Here is an 18,940-nt window from a genome sequence, read left to right as displayed (position 1 = left end):
GCTGCACTGCGGTTCTAGATGCAAGCAAACAGTACCTAAAGCATCTATGACAATTAATTGCCTACCTTTGTTTGGTAACTCTAGCTCCTAATAATGCTCCCTAGATTTGCCTAACCTAAATAATTTTAAATCATGTTTATGAGAACAGCAAGAAGCTTTTTCTGAAAAAAGAAAAGAAGTGTGATATTTCAAGCTGACTGCACCTTTATGGTCTATTTCCAAGGTGAAATATCGATCAGCTGTATGTAGAAGGTGCAGCTGAGATCTTTATCCAAAAATTGCAAAGCTGGAAAAGACATTGAGTGGCATATCATAAATTACAAAATAACTAAATCATTCATCATTCCATTCTAAAGGCAGAATATGAAACATCAAAAATAAAATTGCTGTAATTCTGATATGCAGGAGAGTAATTTGAATTTGCCTTCAGTGTTCATATTAGTTTAGTCTTTCTTTTAATGCTCAGAACTATTTCAAAGTTTGCGAGATGTGATATAAAAAGACAGTTATTCTTATTACTAGATTTGGGGGTGTTTTACTTACAGTTTTGTGGGTAGATAACTTGGTGAATCATCTTTGCTCCGAATGAGTTCATTGCATCTGTCAACTGTCTGGTAAACAGAGAATGTGTCTCCAGTACTATAAAGTATAGCTAGGTTCTTGGCTATGAGCCTTCTGGTAGGAGGTCCTGGTGAACTGTTTAACAAAGATAGTAATTGTTCAACCAGTTTCTTCTGTTTTTCCCTTACGTCAGCCTGGAAAAAAGTTAGTAACCAGTTAAACTTCTGTATGATTATCTTTAACGTCAGATCATTGTGTTATAGCTAGTTTGACATTCTCAATTTAAAAAGTCAATTTTTTACACAGATTTTTCCACTGAATGGAAGAAAGTCTGAAGTATGTGAGCCAGTTAGATTCTTACACCTACACGTACCCATCCCCCAAGAACACACTTTTCTCTAGTATCATTCCCAGAAATATTTTCTACAGCATCAGAGCAGCTGTATCCTTCTGACACAGAACTGTAATTTCTTCTTATTTGTTGTGTGTCATTCACTATCTTCTTAAAAAAAGATAATTCATAAGAGAACATACAAACTTTGCAGAAAAACAATTGAAAATGTACACTGGGGAAAACTTCAGCAAGAGTTATTAAAAAAAATCTGAAATGTAGTGAAAATTTTTCCTCGATCAGACTACAGTTTTGAAGTTAAAGGAAATCTCAATTTGCAAAACTCTCTTTTTAAAAGCGTGAGAAATTGTTACCCCAACTCCTAAGTGACTACTATCTAGATCCATTTACTAGTAAGCTAGACTGGGAATGTATACCCTATAGCTTTGGAGGCACATGCCACATTTGGGTCCCTGCCCAAAGTTTTCAGGTATCCTACATTTCTGATCAGAGATCCTTGTGTTTAGCCTAATCTCAGACAGAGCAAACAAAATATATACATCACATGGGCATTCGCATCTCACTTAACAGACACAAGGCAACTCTGAGTCAAGCAGCCAGAGTTGGCAGGAACCCTCCCCAACTCTTCCCTCATTCAATAAGGAAAGGCGAACCAAAAAGAAAGTATGTCAAATGGCGTCACAGAGAGCCACGAAATAATTATGCCATGATATGCTGACATTCTGCTGCAAGGAGATGAAGCAACAATCACAATATCACATTGTGGTTGTTTCTCCATCTTTTATTGATGAAGTGGATCTCCAGCTCTAGGGTTGCCATCACTGATCTAATGCCTAGAACAGTAGCAGTAGTAATGTTTTCTGAATATTCTATCACATCGCCACTAAACAGACTTAATTCAACCTTTTTTTCTGTGTATGTACAGGGGATAAAATAAAAAAGCAGCAGCTCTCACACTGTTTTGATTAAAAACATACTATAGATATTCACAAATAGAGAGAATACAAAAAAGCTGTTCATTTAAACCAATAAGACTGTCTAAAAATTATTCAACAAACCTGTAAAATATGAAAGCTCATGAAATATTTTTTCACCAGATTCAAAGGCTGTTTCTAGAAGAACAAATTCGCTGCAATTTTTTAAAAAGTTTTGCTTGCGTGGAATTCAGTAAGAACATTATGTAGAAGATCTGAAATAGTACTATGCAAGTATATCTTTAAATTAACCCTAGCTATAAAGCTATCTTGTATAAGGAGTAAGAGATATGGGAGAAAATAGTTCTTTCTAAGGAAAGTTATTTCTTTCCAATTATATTATACTTACCCTGCTAGTCACTGGTAAAAGTTTTTCCAAAAATCTCAACCATTCAAAAATGAACTCTGTTTTTTGAAATTCACCAAGCTGGTTATATGCCTCTTCATTAAGCAGCAAACTGTGAGCCAACTCCATTCCTTGAAATCTTTTTCTCTCCTTAAGGACCACAGATTAAGACCCAGAGCTGTACCTAAACAGGGTTCTTCTCATCAATCACTAGTGACTGAATCAGAAGACTGAACTCCTAAAAAAGAGAAAGATAAATGTTATTAGGTTAGGAATTATACCACATTTCAGTCTAAGCTTACTGATATTAACACTAATTTTCAGAAAAAAAGAGTAACAAATAGCATATTATCAAATATTTTATTTGGGTGCACTTGGTGATATTTTTGCTCGTGGAAGTGACAGACTGATAGTACTGATACAACATGCTTATTAAAACCAGATATAGTACAGAATATGCTGGATAAGCTTCCCCACAAAGCTGTAAATTCACCTCTGTCTTCACCTGAAGCTGTCTGTTGAAATTCAAGTACTTCATTGAGCATCTACTGAAAAATGATGATCATTCATGCTCAATGGTGACAAATTTTGTAATCTACAGTGAAGTTCACTGATTGGGCACTAAAAATCATGGGATAAAAAAACAGAGATTAAAAATCATATTAATTTATGCCCTGGCTGGATATAAATCCCATTTCACATAAATAAAGGGCTAGTGCACTACCCTACTAATTTATCTATCCGCAACAGATAGGAACTTGAATTTATCCTAAAAAGCCAAATAATTTTATTTTTAAACTTCTGAGATGGTCCTTCCTTTTAAAAATTCCTGTTAATTAACATGACAATTTATTTTTACAAGTTAATTTACAAGAAATGCATTCAATACAAATTGCATCCCGATTCTTCGTTGCACGAGTCCTTCAAAAACAATATTTTGGGTCTAACACCCCCAAACATAATTAAAACCAAATTAAATAAAAGCCAATTCTAAATACAAACTTGTTATCCTGCAGGAATGTCATATAGGTTTTATAAACAAAATATATGATTTTGTGAGAAATTTTTTAATTATCGCAAACAAAAACATTCTTTGAGCCTGCAGTAAAATGCCAGTATCGTATCTTAAACTCCAAAACAAATTATCCTTTCCAGAGGTCATTACTACTGCTGCTGAACATGCATTTTTTCTATGCCTGCAGCAGTACTGTAGTGTAAAATGATCTATCAAGCAGGAAATGGGTAACACAAAGCAGTGCTAAATAATTTAGTGCTCAGATTGTCATATACACAGCAGCAGGTTACCTTTATTATTACCCTCAAAACATTCTGCATACTTCTTAGTCCCTAAGGAAATTAGTCATATATAATTTGTTATAATGAACTATCATTTGGATTATACCTGAAATACCAGCCAGCTTGACAATGCAGTATACTAGAAATTGACAGCCAAAAGATAAATATTTAAGGGCTAATTATATATAAATTGCCTATTTACATGTACTTTCACAGCTTGCCAGCATTCTTACTCTGGGAGTATTCAGGTAACTTAATTTTATCCAATTTACATTTTTCTGTAACCTACATAGACATGAGCTAAAGACAAACTTTTCATTCCATATTTGGGCAAAGTTTCTTTGTTGTTATAAGTGGAAATCCTATGCACAGTTTTTACACAATCTCCTTTATTCTCATCCAATACACGTTTTTATCTAAGCATTCAATCTAAGGAAATCACCTACCACAGTCAATTCCAAGTTATCTTAAAATCTGATTACAAGTTGCAGCTTTTTCCTAACCAAAAGGATCCCAAATTCAAATTTTAGGGTCCTTTACTTTGCAAACTCTGGCATCCGAAAATGGTCAAAGAAGAATCCCATATTAAAAACGTGTTGTAGATATACAAAACAAAACAAAAAAGTAGTTAACTTTTTCAAAGGGTACTTTATTTTCATATATTAAACAATATAATAATAAAATGTATTTTGAAAAAAATTATCTTCAAAGGAATAAAAAAGTGGATTCTTACATCTGGGATTTCTTATCAAATGCAGAATTACTCTGCAATGGAAATCCAGTCTCTCCCTCTTCGAGAGTCATCCCTCATCCAAGCTATCAAGAACCCTACTACTCCGCTATAAAATATGAAACCAGTGCACGTGAAGATTAATAAATACTGCCCTAGTCATGGAAAACAATAACAAAAACCCAACTTCAGAAGTTCTGACTATTACTTCTGGTTTCTATCTCAGGGGCACCTACCAAAAATCACAATACTGAACTGCACTTGCATAAAACATTCAAATGTTCTACATATTATTTATCAGTATTTCACCTAAGATGTATTTTATTTCTCTACTGTAGTTTATGGTGCAATCTCTTTTCTCTGTTTTTGTTATGTTGAACTTTTTTTTTTTTTTTTTGAACAAATGAACAAAAAATGGGGACCACAGCTAAAGTAATATCCTGGCTATGATTATAGAAGGATACACTCTTTTTTCTTCATGGGACAAAAATAAACCCACACACAAGAAAATAAGCATATACATATAAAAATTATTACAAATTCAAATGATTATTGTCAAATATTGTCAAACTGGTTTAATGTGCTAGTGATGAAAGGAAAGGGGAACTGAAATATGAGCCAATCATGAGGGTAACTGGCAAAGATGACTCAGTAGTTTCTGAAGTATCTGGGGACAATACTGTGGACACAAAAAGATCACGTTGAGTGGATCTTTCCAGACTCTTGTTCTCACAAGGATAACTCTAACACTGGAATGAATTAATATTGTTTTAAAGCCAACAGGTATTTTTGTAAGTTAAACAAGATTCAATTGTTGTATCATGCAATAAGGAATTAAGCAAGGAGATAAAAGCAACAAAATGCCATTGCAGTGAAAGACTGATGGTACTCGTCTTAAAATCTGTCAACAGTCTCACTCTTTATTTACCTTGCCAAAATACCTGAACTTTCTGCTGAAATGATCAGCAACTATGTAACATTATACAGCTCCACTAAAAGTATTTTTGTAATGTGATTTTAATTGCACATGGGACTCTTTTTTTAGCATTTACATAAGTCAAAATAAATACTGATATTTAAGATGTTGTCATGGACGTCAGAGTTGAAGCGCAAGACAAATGGAAGCAATTAACAGCTCTAAAACCTACTATTTCATCAGTTCACAATTAAAGGCTAAAACATTTTTCTTTAATGTAGACAAAGTTTATATTCTGCAGAAACTGAGAAGTCCTGCTGAGGCACAAAACAAGGTAACTGATCTGTCCAAGGTTGGTCAACAAGGCAAAGTCAACCTTTGGTTCTGTGACTCTGTACACAACACAATACATCCTACGACTCTTCCAACACTTATTTTTGGCTGCATATGAGCAGGTTCCCCTCATCTTAGTGTATCTACGACACCCATCCTGCCGACACCTCTACTGTGGTGTGGTGTGGTGAGCCACAACTCCACTAACAATGAAATCAAAAGAGGGTACTGATCTAACAACTTTCCAAACAGGGAGGTTAGTGAGAAATGTCATGTCTATTGCAACATGCTGGAGTCAGACAGGAGCATGGATACAAAAGTCAAGGATGGAGCAACGATAATCTATAGTGGGATGTCAGCATAAGGTGTAGGGAAAAGATAGATCCTAATATTATTAATTATTGTTATTGTAGTTATGCTCAAAAAGTGCTTGCCACTTTCCAAATTCAGGAAGAAATATCTTAACCCAATACAGCGTACAACCAAAGGATATAAATGTGTGTCCACATATGACACGGATAGACTTTTATGGCATTTCCTTAAGGTTGGGGGAATATCAAGGTTGTGATTTTGCTCAAACTGAAGTTTAAAAAATTCTGGAAAAAACCCACTGAAAAAAGAAAAATGAAGATTTTATTAAATGAAACAAGCTACACATTATGCAATTCACTTTGAAAGCATATATATTCCTCAAACATAAAAAGGCACATGTGGGTCAAAGGAAAGAAGCTGGTTATTCTTAAATAAAGATACAATTACTGAGTCCCCCTTACTAAGTAGGCCTATTATCCTCTAGTATTTGCCCCTAAATAATCATATACATTTACCAACTTAGGGCCTAAGCTTCCAACTGGATCCATGAAGGGTAGCCCTTCAGCTCCTGAAGTCAGTAGGATTCCTTAAGTTATTTTAAATAACATTTTTGTTTTAAAAACATCATTTTCAGGATACACTATTTGAAAATTGTAGCATTCAAAACAATAATGTTTAAAAGTTAGTTTAAAAAAATAAATAAAAAATAAATCAAGTCAGCAGGAAATCCAATCAGAAAACATTGCTGAAAAACAAAATAAAACCTCATAAAATGTATCTTCCAACCAATTCTAGATCACAGTGTCATTCTAAATACGTTCTTTCTTCCAGAAGCTGTCAAATTCATTTTATACTTATAACATCCTTGCAGAATCGTCATGAAGATTTACTAACCAAGGCAGAAAGTATACCCACCCACCATCTATTACCATAGCGATGATGTTAATGGAAACATATTTAGCTTGTCAACTTGGCAAGCAGAATTTTGCAAAGTTGAGTAAGAATATATTCCCAGAAGAAACGTTCCTAGTGAATGGACACTAGATTTACAAAGTTCACAATGATTTTAATTTGCAGAGTTTACAGCATCAAAACACCAAAAAATTCCACAGTAGTTCTGTTTCCAAAACCCGACATCTTACATCAGCAATGTGAAATATATAACTAGTTTATAGCCTTCCAAAAAAAAAAAAAAAAAAAACAGGTAAACTGGGGTCAGAGACATTTGCAGAAGTTACTGTTAGCAACTGACTCCTAAACAAGAACACCAGATTATTATACATTCCAAGGTTAGACTAACCCACTGACAAGGTAAAGTTCATGAAGATAATGAATCTGAGCTTTGGACTTACATTTGTGGTGACAAACCCACTTGTGCTTTTCAAACAGATTCAGGCTGAAACAAGTACTCCAGATCTACCACTGACTACCGTCATTCCTTCAGACGTTAGTGTGTAACAAGGATACCTGACATTAATGAACTGCAAATTTTAATTACTAAGTACCAACAGCAATTTTATAATTTTTTCCACAGATGTGTTTCACTTGTTTTGAGCAGAAAAAAATAAAGACTACCCCTACCAATCTCCTTAGGCAAATATTGAGGTTTTCATCATGGCCTGCTATTCAAAGAGCGATCACTGATAAATAATGGAAACTAGTAGACAATGATTATTTAATATACACATTTTCTTTCAGAGCTGCATGTTTTCTATTTATGAATAATAACCATTTCATCCCTCATTATTGCCTCTCTCTATGATGCTGACAGTATTGACTCTTCATACACACTAAGATTAAGGCATCTGGACACTACATTCAGATAAAGATCTAGTAAATTATTACCATCTGCCTCTCCTTAGTAGTGAAAATTCAAAGCAAAGTTTAAGAGCTGCAGTAACTTACTCATAATAAACATTACCATATATATTTTATTTTCAGACAAAACATTGAACAGGAAATGCTGAAACATTTCTGCAATAAGTATTGTATAAAAATAAATATTCAATCAATAAACTGATGGACTCTCCTCTACGCCTTACCCCACATTCCAGCAGTAACGAAAAAGGGATGCTAACCTGAAACTAATCCTATAGTCTGTAGGCTAGACAATCAAAATCAACCTCACCAGGCTACCAAAAAACAAACAACTCACAACAACCCTTCAAGATCAAAACACCACTCAAATTCTCCAGTAGCAAGTGCCTGTTCATCAGTGCAAGCTACTATGGAAGTCCAAAGAAACAATATTTTAACTAGTTTGCAATAATATTTTTCTTCTTAAAGCTTCAGGTTCTCTAACATTAATCTAAGAAACGCAACCAATATATTGTAGAGGATCCTCCGACTCAACACATTTAGTCTGTAGTCATTAACAGTTCTAATCAATTTTATTCCTGCAGGGTTGTTGTAAAAGTTTAATGGGATGATTGTTACTGCTTAGCCAACTGCATGACAAGACAATCAATGGTCAAACATAATTTAAGCACTTAAACATACTAATTTATCAAGTCTTCAAAACTGAAACCCTTCTTCTATGTGATTTCTCAGACTTTTTCATTAAGAGAAAAATTGGGTGGAGTATGTTTATTCTCATCCCATGGGTCAAAATCTGTGCCACTACACCAGACAACTTCATTGAGGTTGCATGACTATTAACTGACAGCAGATTCTGTCCCCAGATTTTTAACACAAAGCATTAAAGCACCTATCCTGATTTTAGTCTTGAATGTTATCTACCACACCAAAATAAACAGAGTCAGAGTCCAATCCTGTCCTCTCTACACACACTGAACTCCTGGAGACTTCAAAGAGAGATTAGACTGGCCAAAGAATGCAGGACTGGGTCTTTCATTAGATAGCCAAGACTGTGACATAATATAAATAGGATTCAACCAGTACAAATATTTAACAAAGGACAGAATTCTAACACACTAATAAGAAGTATTTAAGAAGTTGCTCTTGCTGATTTAAATGCCAAATACAACATTCTAGCTGCTAAAACAATTAGAAAATTAAACATGGACAACACCACATGTAAACAGACATACCCAAATGTTATACAGATTAATGAGTTTAAAACAAAGTATAAACTAAGATTGCTCAAGATGGTATGAAAATCACCACCTATGTAAAGAAAAAGCATCCAAAACAAAAAAAGAATTAAACACCAGCAATAAGGTAAAGCAAAACTAAAGAAGGAGAGCAAGGAAAGCTCTAAATATTTAGTTTTTACCCCAATGGTTTCTCTTTCCTCAATAACATGTGGAAAGCTTCAATGTGCTCAGCATTATGCTTTCTAACCAGTAATGCTGGTGCCTTTTCTCTATAGACAGAAACCTTAAAATTCTCACTGCACAGAACCACAAGATGTAATTACAGACTGTTGCTGCTATGGCTGGGTATGTGTTGGCCCCTCCAAATATGGTCTGTTTTCAGAGCTGATTCATTCTTGTGCTCTCATTCTATGGATAAATGGGTGAACTTCATGTATGCTTCCATTCAACCAAAGAAATATAAGAAACTAGATAAAATGTTTACTAAATATTAATATTTGAAATCCTTCAGCAGGGAAAGAAAATCAAAATAACAGTATGAGATCAGTGTTAAAGAGAAAGTCACCTATTTGGATTCTGAACATTTTTAAACAGATCAGAGGCACCATATACTGAATTAAATAATTATTTCACACGCTATTGCTGAGTAGCTACTCCATTAGACTTCAAAAAGGCTCTGATCTTCAAATTCACACATACTTGATTTCATACATGAGTAGTGCCATGGTCACACACATGGAAGTGTTTGTAGGATCAGGACATAAGATTCTGAAATACTATATTTACTTCTACCAAAATCATTCAGGACATCACACCTCTAAGTTAAGGGTGCAGCATTCTAGGCTCCAAATGTACTGGGATATGACTGTTTCTCAATGACCGGTCCGTGGATCGGCGCTGGTCCCTGAGATTTCCCTAACCCAGTTTAGGAAGGCAGCAAGCAGGACCCTGGTATCAAAAAGGTTGAGAAACATGATATACTACCCAGCAGTGGGACACCTCACAGGTACTGTCAATGGGAGAGGCATGTTCTAGCAGATCACATTGCAAAATCAGGACCCAAGTCAGTACCACATGCCACTTGATTTCTCTAGAAACTGAAAATAACCTAAAGAAGATTCCAAAACAGCTCAAAGAAGATTTTAAATGTTGAACACAATGGCCTCATAAACTAGCTAATTATCCAAATATTTTATTGGCTCTTATCTAAAGCAAATACTTTATTCAGGATTCAAACACGAGTATACAAAATATCTCTAGACTTAACATTGCAGCAATGAATTAACTTTCATTTTAGTACAAAATCTCAAAGAAAAGAACTATCATTTAATAAATTAAAAACTGGAACATTCTGGCTTCAGCATTTCTACACAAGTTATTTCTGAAGTGATTAAACACAACATATTACAAATACTTAAATAGGACATAACACAACAGAAAGACAAATATCTCCTTACTGTTTATATCTATCTTCATGAAAACAGGAAGGCAATTTTTGCTTGTAAGGCAAAAATAAAGGTTCAGCATTTACAACTTAAATGTCTAAATAACCACAAGCATTTTAACCCCCGTTAAGATAAAATCCAATCCAATTTAAAGAAACATTTAAAAACAATCAGTTATTTACTCAAGACTTGGATAAGATCTGGCTTCATTTTATAGAAGCATCAAAAAGAACGTAAGTACACTTAAATCTGTGCCTTGACACTTTCTGATCCCTTCCTGCACATCACAACCCTATTATCTGCCCCTTTAAACAATCTGATCACTATAGCCTTAACTATATTAGGGTTTTAAGATTTCCCCCCATTCCCCAAAATCCATACTATCACCACACAGGTAGAATACCACAAACTGAAGAAAAGTTAGCCCTTGTGCAGACAAGACTCTGACATCACTTAGACCTGTCCTGGGCAAGGCTGGACACGATTTTCAAGATGCCAACAGCTGCAGAAGTCTTGTCTACACTACCACTTCCAATGCTGCTACCTCCAGTGAGATATTTTTTACTAGCCAAAATAAACAAACTCATTCCCAAACACTAGCATTCGCACAGCATGGAGTATCTGCATCTTCTCATCTGCAGCACCTATTATCTGTAACAGGCTACCTATATCAAACAGGGCATCAACCTCATCATTTCAATTTCAGCTGAAAACCTCTTCCTTTCTCTAGCCCTCTGTGTTACTTACCAGCATAAAACATTTTGGGATGCACGATGCATGGAAGTAAGCATAAAAAACAAAGCTGCACGATCACTCTAGTGAAATGACCCTCCTATCCTCCTCCCTTTAGTGAAACTAATCCAGAAAAGACTCGAAAACCCCAGGAAACTATCCAGAAAATGAGCTTTATTTCAGTTTTCTCTCTGCTCTGGGGCTAGAATTACAGACACACAGAGATGACTGTCTGCTAAGTCACTCTAAGCAATCCTAACAGCAGCAACTACAAGGGGGAAGAGGAATTGGCTTTCTTCCTCTCTGCTTCTTGCTATTGACATAGTTACTAATGTGACAGCCCATCAGACTGTCTGGGTTCTTGTGCGTGGAGCAGCCGGACCGCTTCTCCCAAAGAAAGACATACCCCAGTCTGCCATTCTTTTCCCTTTCTCTGACATGGGTGCAGGGGTCAAACATGACCTCACCTCCTTTTACCACCCATGCCCTGAGGGTGGAAAGGAAGAAAGAAAGAGGACTAAGTAAAAGGCCTAGAAAAAGCTCCTGCCCCAGGCCGCCATTCCCCAGCAGAGCTCCCCACCCAGCTGCCGTGTTGCCCCCGGGGGCGGGCAGGAGCCTTCCCCCCGGCTCGGGTTACCTGGCCCGCACGGAGCCAGCCGGCGAGTCTCCCGTCCCGGGTCCGCAGGGCGGGGTCCCGTCGCGCTGCCGGCTCCCTCCCCGGCCGGGGGCGACGCCAACTCACTAGCCGAGCTGCCGCGGCCGCCCCCGGCGGGCAGGGAAGCGCGGCTCAGGGCTGTGCAATCGGGGCCGGAGCCATCGAGCGCCCCGCTCTCGCAGGCGCGGCCTCGCTCGCTCGCTGCTCCGCGACAGAGCCGCCGGCTGGAGCCCGCCAGGGCTACTCAGCGCCTCGCCCGCCCGGAGGCAGCCGCCGCCGGGCCGGGAATCCGCCGGGCCTCAGCACCATTCCCACCTGGCAGATCTCGCAGCGCCCCGGCCACTGGCCTCCTCCACACGGCCCCAGCCCAGCCGCATGAAAGCAGCGGCGGCGGCGGCCCTGTGGAAGTGAGTCCTACAGCCCTGCTGAGGCAGACAGCGACGCCCTAGTGAGGCGTGGCCCACTCCCCAGGGCTCAGGCCCGGGTACCATGAGGATGACACCGTTAGGAGCCTGCAGATGCTTTCAAAATCCAACGTCACTTTCATTTTACTTAGTATTGCGGGTTGTGTTAGCCGGCCCCTTCCTTCCTTGCGGGGGGGCAGTGGGGAAGCCTGTGTCCTCACATAGCAGCTTTCACCCCGCAGTGCCCTGACAAATGTCTAAAGCACCCCCTGTACAACAAGGGGTTGTTCAAAGAGAAGGTTGTGTAGTAGAAGCGGGACAAAGTTGTATTTGGTATGGCTGGGGACACAGGAGTCTGCTTAAGGAGGAGGTGTTTCTGCTACAGTTTCCACTTTACAAGCACCTCTGAGACCCAGCTACCTTTGAGGTAGAGTGGCAAACAGGTGCATAGCACACTGCTAATAGTGTAGGGAAAGGAACATACAGAACCTTTTTGTCAAGGTCTTATTCAAACCCCCATCACATATTAACTACATAATGCTCAGTTTAGCTACCTCGAAATGGTGAAGAGCTAACTTGGCCCTGTTGGGATATGAATCTGTGGTTCCAGTCAGCATCTACCGTTGTTGCAGACCTCAAACTTAAGACAACCTACCCCTTGCAAATAATTTCTACATTCTTTATTGTTGTGTTTTTCAAAAGTGCCTAGCACAAGGGCTTTTAAGTACTCAGGTATAAAGAGGTAAATAGCAGGGTCCCCCAAGGACCTGTCTTGGGACTTGTGCTGTTCAAGATATTCATCAATGATCTGGAAAAGGGAGTAAACAGTGAGGTGGCAAAGTTTGAAGGTGATACTAAATTACTCATTAGTGTGAAGAGTTAGGAAGGGAGCTCACACAATGGATGATAGGGCAACAAAATAGCAGATGAAATTCAATCCTGGTAAGTGCAAAGTAATGCACATTGGAAAAAATCTCACACAAAATGATGGGTTCTAAATTAGCGGTTATCATTCAAGAAAGAGATTTTGGATTGTAGATTGTAGATAGTTCTGTGGAAACATCTACTTAATGTGCACCGGCACGCAAAAAAGCTAATCATTTTAGTTAGGAACCATTAGGAAAAGGATAGATTATAAAACAGAAAATATACTGCCACTATATAATTTCACAGTATGCCCACACCTTGAATACTATGTGCAATTCTTATCACCTCATCTCAAAAAAGATATGAGAATTAGAAAGGGTACAGAGAAGAGCAACACAAATGATTAGGGATAAAAAACAGCTTCCACTTGAGGAGAGATTAAAAAGACTGGGACTGTTCAATTTAGAACATAGTTTCTGAACCTGTGGTATACGTACCTCTGGGGGTATGTGAGAGACAGGTAGGGGGCAGCCAGGGAAAAACAGAGTGAAGGAGAGATGGGCAGCAGCTGCCAACTCCTGGGGGAGGTGGGCAGCAGTCCTCTACTTCCCGCCGGGTCCCAGATGGGAGGCGGATGGCAGCCCCAGCTTCTGGGGAAGGTGGGTGGCAGCCGCCCGCTTCCTGCCAGGTCCAAGCTCCAAGCTGGGAGGCGGATGGCAGCCCCCAGCTTCTGGGGAAGGCAGGCAGCAGCCCCCTACTTCCCGCCAGGTCCCAGCTCCCAAGTAGGAGCCCAGTGGCAGCCACCTGTGCCTTGGCTCCGAGCCGAGGAACAGCCTCCAGAACCCCGGCTTGAAGACAGGCAGCAGCTGCCTGCCCACAGCCCTGGGCCCCAGCCTCCTCTGCCCAAGCTTGGACTGGGTGGCAACTGCCCACCTCCCAGGCTGGCAGCCAGGCAGCAACCTCCCTCCCTGGCTCAAAGCCCAGTGCCCAGAAAACTTGTCAATTTCACTGCTCTAGCTGAGCAGTGAAATTGACAACTATGACAGCCCCAGATTTTACCAGTTACCCTCTTTTCCTGTCTCTCTCTCTCACCCCTTCCTCCTCTCAAATCTATGGCAAAAAATTCGGCACGGCACTTCATATTCCCCAGCATTGGCATGCTGCTCAAAGTCTCCTAACTTTGGCCAACATCACCTCTAGGCCAGGCACATACTGGAGTTGTGCACCCCTGGTGTAATGGTGGTAACCCTACCCACACTAGATCTGACAGTTACATCACCGCCTTATATACTCAGCCCTTCTTCCAACATATGACTCTCAGTCTGTAAATATAAAATCCCATGGAAAATTGAGTGTTAGGGTACTTATTAAAATTTTCAGAAATTAGGAGGTGCTTGCTACTTAAAAGGTTGAGAAACACTGATTTACAAGAGATGAATAAGGGAGGATATGATAAAAGTGTATAAAATCATGGGGTGGAGAAATTGGAGAAGAAAGTGTTATTTACCTCTTCACATACCACAAAAACCAGGGGTCACCCAATGAAATTAATAGGTAGTAGGTTTAAAAGTAACATAACATCTTCACACAATGCATAATCAACCTGTGGAACTTGCTGCCAGCGGATGTTGTGAAGGCCAAAAATATAACTGGGTTCAAAAAAGAATTAAATAAAATTCATGGAGACTAGGTCCATGAATGGCTATTAGCCAAATGATCGGGGCACAACCCATACAGTGGGTGTCCCTAAACCTCTCACTGCCAGAAGCTGTAACTGAACAAAAAGGAATGATGGATCACTCATTAATTGCTCTTCTTTTCATTCTCTCTGAAGCATCTGGCACCAGCCAGTGTCGGAATACACGATACCGAGCTGTATGGACCACTGGTCCAACCCAGTATGGCCATTCTTATGTTAGAGGATCTGGGTCACTGAGTTAATCCAATTTGTAGTTATTACTCATGATGGTCAGCTAACTATCATTCTTTTATATGAAATGTTTTTTGCTAAATTTGTAAACAGAGAATTTAACATGCTAATTCTAATTAGGGTATGCCTCAGCAATATTGCATGTAATTTTTATCTTAAGCCTTCTCAGTCAGGAAAAAAATTGGTATTCTATATACAGTATGATAGAAAAATGTTGTAAATTACATTACTGTGAAATTTAAAAAAAACAAATAAAATTATATCTGTTTACTACATATGAATTCAATTTCCTTTATTCACCCATTATTCCTGACCATAGGAGAAATGAGAATGCCATGTTCAGATTAGTTAATGCAACAAGGGACTGACAATGAATTGTAGTACACAAGAGACCATTAATTATAATTCCATTACTTGGCCTATTTTTATATAAATGTGTTGAATGATTTAAAAAAGTTTCAGTCCATTCCTGCAAACCTCAGTCATAGGAAAAGTCTTTATACAAGCAAATAATCCCATTGAGCTAAATTATTTTATTGATATCAGATTATATTGTTTATATGTATGTGTCATATTTGTATTGAAAGTTATGGATATGTTTAATATATTTATATTTCGACTTGTGCTGTGTTTCGGGACACCTGCACAGACACGGTGGCAGCAGCACCCGTACTCTGCTTAATGGCCCATTAAGGAAACTCACAGGTACAATGGGCCCAGGGAGAGAAGTTAGGAGTACATGTAGGAACATGCCCTAGGGACAGGGGACTCTGTCTCTGAGGCTTTTCCATGCCATGTGCAGAGGGCTTGTGTTTGAAACAAGCCACATAAAAGGCAGCTGGCACCACATCCATGTTGTCTTCAGTCTTCATGCCTGGTTCCCTACCTCATCTACAACTGAAGTGGTGAAACAAAGAACTGAGACCCATCCAGGTATTCATAGACGTGCGCAGCACATTTCCTGAGGGTGTGCACCCAGGGAATTTTCATTAGAGTGTGCACCCAGGGAATATTCATTTTCATCAGGGGTGTCAAACTGATTTCCACCAGTGGGCCACATTTGAATTACCCGCTGGCAGAATTCTCGTCATGTCCTAGTGTCCACCACAAAGTCTCGCGGCTTCTTCTTTTTTGACAGCAGCTCACTGTGTCCATCCGCTGAAAAATCGCGCACCCTCTACTCTTTTGGCGGCGGCTCTACCCTCCAGCAAGGAACACAGCGAGACGGTGCCACGGGACACTTCAAAAAGGTATGCGGGACGGATAGAAAAGGTTAGCGGGCCGAATCCACTGGCCATATGTTTGACACCCCTGCTTTAGGGTGTGCCTGGGCACAGCCAGCACACCCCGTGCGCACGCCTATGCAGGTATTGGATGTACACCAGAGGGGCTATACAAGCCAGCAAACTCCACAGTTCTAATGAAAACTTGATGTATATGGACTTAATTCTTTCGTATATATCCAATTGCTTTAATCATTTAACATTTCTCTAATAATTTGTTTCTTTCCTTTTATCATAAACCTTTGGTTTTAATTACTTAAGATATTGGCTGGCAGCTTGGTATTTTGGGTGAGATCCAATGAGGCTGACCCTTTGGAGTCAGGAGAACTTTTTGGTAAAGAGCATAGAGTTTTAAATAACTTCTCTCTTTACTGGATCTAGTGGCTGATTGGGAGCCAGAGACTGAAATGCAGTAAAGAGGGCTGTGTATCTTTTGTTCTAGCTTCTTGATAACCAGTGTGGGGAATCAGAAGCACTGTTCATGGCTGGTTGGGAAGTCTAACTTCAGTGTCACTCACCAGTGCTAGGGAGAATCTGATCTCCTTTTGCAACCTGCCCTGACCGTGGCATTTTCAGATGGTCTACCCTAGGCATTGACGGATCACAGTGCAGATAACGATTGCTGATTGACTATTAAGGCCTCTCAACAATCTTGTCTCTTCATCAGTAATCCAAAATTTATGATGCAATCTCTTTTCTAACACAGCACATCTAAGTTCCTTACTTTCACATTTTTAGTACTTACTGACGTAACAGGGCCCATATTGTGACATTTCTACAAATACTATTAAAGTGAATAAGAAACATTATTAAAATTTATAGTAACAAGATATACGTAGCTCTTTAAAGTAAAACTACTTGACAGGAATGCTATTTACTAGCTTTTTCATGCTGCATAGGACTTTTTTGTTGTACAAATCATTAATACAGAATGATATCTAATAGTTATATAGCACTGTTCATGTTAAGTACTCAAAGTGCTCTATGAACATTACATAAGCCTCACAACATCCATGAGATTAGTTAAATGCTAATATCAGTAGTTAAGGTAGAATTGAAAGATGAGAGAGAGCTCACACAGCTCCAGCAAAGGAGAAGGAACAATGAGGGAGTGCTACTTAGGGAAGTCAAGAGGTGGGGGAGCTCTCCCTCTGCTTTTAGCTTAGCAGACAAGGAGAAAGATGGGCTTTAAACCTTCCACTTGCCATTTAATCCCTGACTATTATCCCCATTTTACAGATGGAGAAAATGGAGTAGAGAGTTGCCTTGTCCAATGTCATACAACTGTAAAGGGATAGCACTAGTTTAAGTAGCAACTCTACAGTTTGTTCATATTAACTATGCTATTTTAATTAACATTTTTATGTCCTGTCCACAAGTGATCTTAACGATACAACTGCACTTGCACAGCCCTGCAGGTACCTATCCCACAGTTCTTGGCACAGCTCTAATGCAGTGGCTTTGAGATTTTGAATTGTCTTCAGGGACCCAATAGAATTGTGGAAGAAGAGTCAAGTCCTCCTAACTCCCTGGGGAAATTCCAATTAGTTCTGGGTGCTGGCATAATTTCCTTAATCCTTCCCCAAAATAGAGATCAGGAAGAAATCTCAGCTCCCACTCCTTGCTCAGAAATTATATGTACGATAGCAGCTCCTAGAGCTGAGATAAATGTCCAATTGTGCCAAGCACTATACACACACATAGTAGTAGTCCTCGTTCTCCAAATTTACAATATATATAGAAATGACAAAGCATCGGAGACAAAGTGCTTCTAAACCCATTTTATAGATGGGCAACTGAGGCACAAAGAAATTAAGGAATTTGGCCAAACTCACAAAGGAAGTCTGTGGTAGACCAGGGAATTGAGATCAGATTTCCTGAGGAGTAGTCCAGTATCTTAACCATCCATAAGTCCTTCCTTCATCTCTGAAAGTTGTCCACTGGAGCTTCAGAATAGCAACTTCCAGGTGTGTGAGGTGGGCCATAGCAAGCCAGTAGGGGGTGTTCCAGCAGTATCTTCAGCCAGCCAGAGATGTTGATGGATATAAAACACTAGATGTTGATGGATATAAAAGTTTTGAATCCTCACCTCTGAAAAACCCGGCTCCATGCAGTACTTGAGGATGAAGATAGCCAGGTAGAGCACCACTTTTGGATCCAGATCATGACCACAGACTAGTGGAACTGAGTTATTCTCAAGACCTGAGAGGAGTAGCAGTGGCTGCATAATTTCAGAATGAGGAAGGAAACTTTCAAATACGTCAGTGATAAACTAACCTGACAGTGCAGTTAGAGTACCTCTTCCTGTGGAATAGGGAGTGGAAGTTAGTTAGCTATCCCAGGTATCTGCCAATCAGTTAGCACTAGTTTAAGGTTTGGAAGTACACACTAGTGCTAGTGTCATAAAGGCATCACATAGCATATGGCAATGTATGCATAGGAGACGTCACTCAGATTTAAATAACAGGCACCATCCTGCACAATGTGGAAAATCCAATGTGCTTATTCTGTTTCCCACAGTAAACCAAGAGTGCATTAACAGAAAAGGGTACTATTCGAGTCTCAGTGGATCACTGCTGTGGATTTCTGGAGTTGTACATATGGCAGCCAGGCAAAGTTTATGATGCTAGAAGTTTTAAAAACTCTGGCCTTCTAAGAAATGGGGCTGTGAGAACTCTATTCCCACCTAGCATTGCTGTCTCCATCTCCACTCATATTTTGGGGGACCTTGCCTATCATATTTGCAAC

At 39.2% G+C, this 18,940-nt stretch overlaps 1 protein-coding gene across 3 annotated transcripts in view; it reads right to left on the bottom strand.

Annotated features, from left to right (window-relative positions):
• HEATR5A (HEAT repeat containing 5A) overlaps positions 1–12,449 on the bottom strand; it is a 114,049-nt gene extending 101,600 nt beyond the window's left edge. Inside the window, exons 1-4 of one of the 3 annotated variants that reach the window (XM_067534353.1) lie at positions 11,796–11,909; positions 2,727–2,854; positions 2,237–2,471; positions 544–755 (exon numbers count right to left, since the gene is read on the bottom strand). In XM_067534353.1, the coding sequence (XP_067390454.1) occupies positions 544–755; positions 2,237–2,362 (338 nt within the window). In that variant the 5' untranslated portion in view covers positions 2,363–2,471; positions 2,727–2,854; positions 11,796–11,909. Of the gene's footprint in view, positions 1–543; positions 756–2,236; positions 2,472–2,726; positions 2,855–11,068; positions 11,305–11,795; positions 11,910–12,023 lie in introns of those variants that run through there. The other 2 variants (XM_067534371.1, XM_067534361.1) reach the window with 2 other exon arrangements.
• Between the last annotated feature and the right edge of the window lie 6,491 nt (positions 12,450–18,940).

The sequence above is a fragment of the Emydura macquarii genome, unplaced genomic scaffold, assembly GCF_026122565.2.
Source record: "Emydura macquarii macquarii isolate MOO-44397 ecotype Brisbane River unplaced genomic scaffold, CSIRO-AGI_Emac_v2 contig_374, whole genome shotgun sequence".
NCBI classification, from domain to species: domain Eukaryota; kingdom Metazoa; phylum Chordata; order Testudines; family Chelidae; genus Emydura; species Emydura macquarii.
The sequence above is the reverse complement of the archived record's forward strand: the minus strand, read 5'-3'. Positions and strand labels throughout refer to the sequence as shown.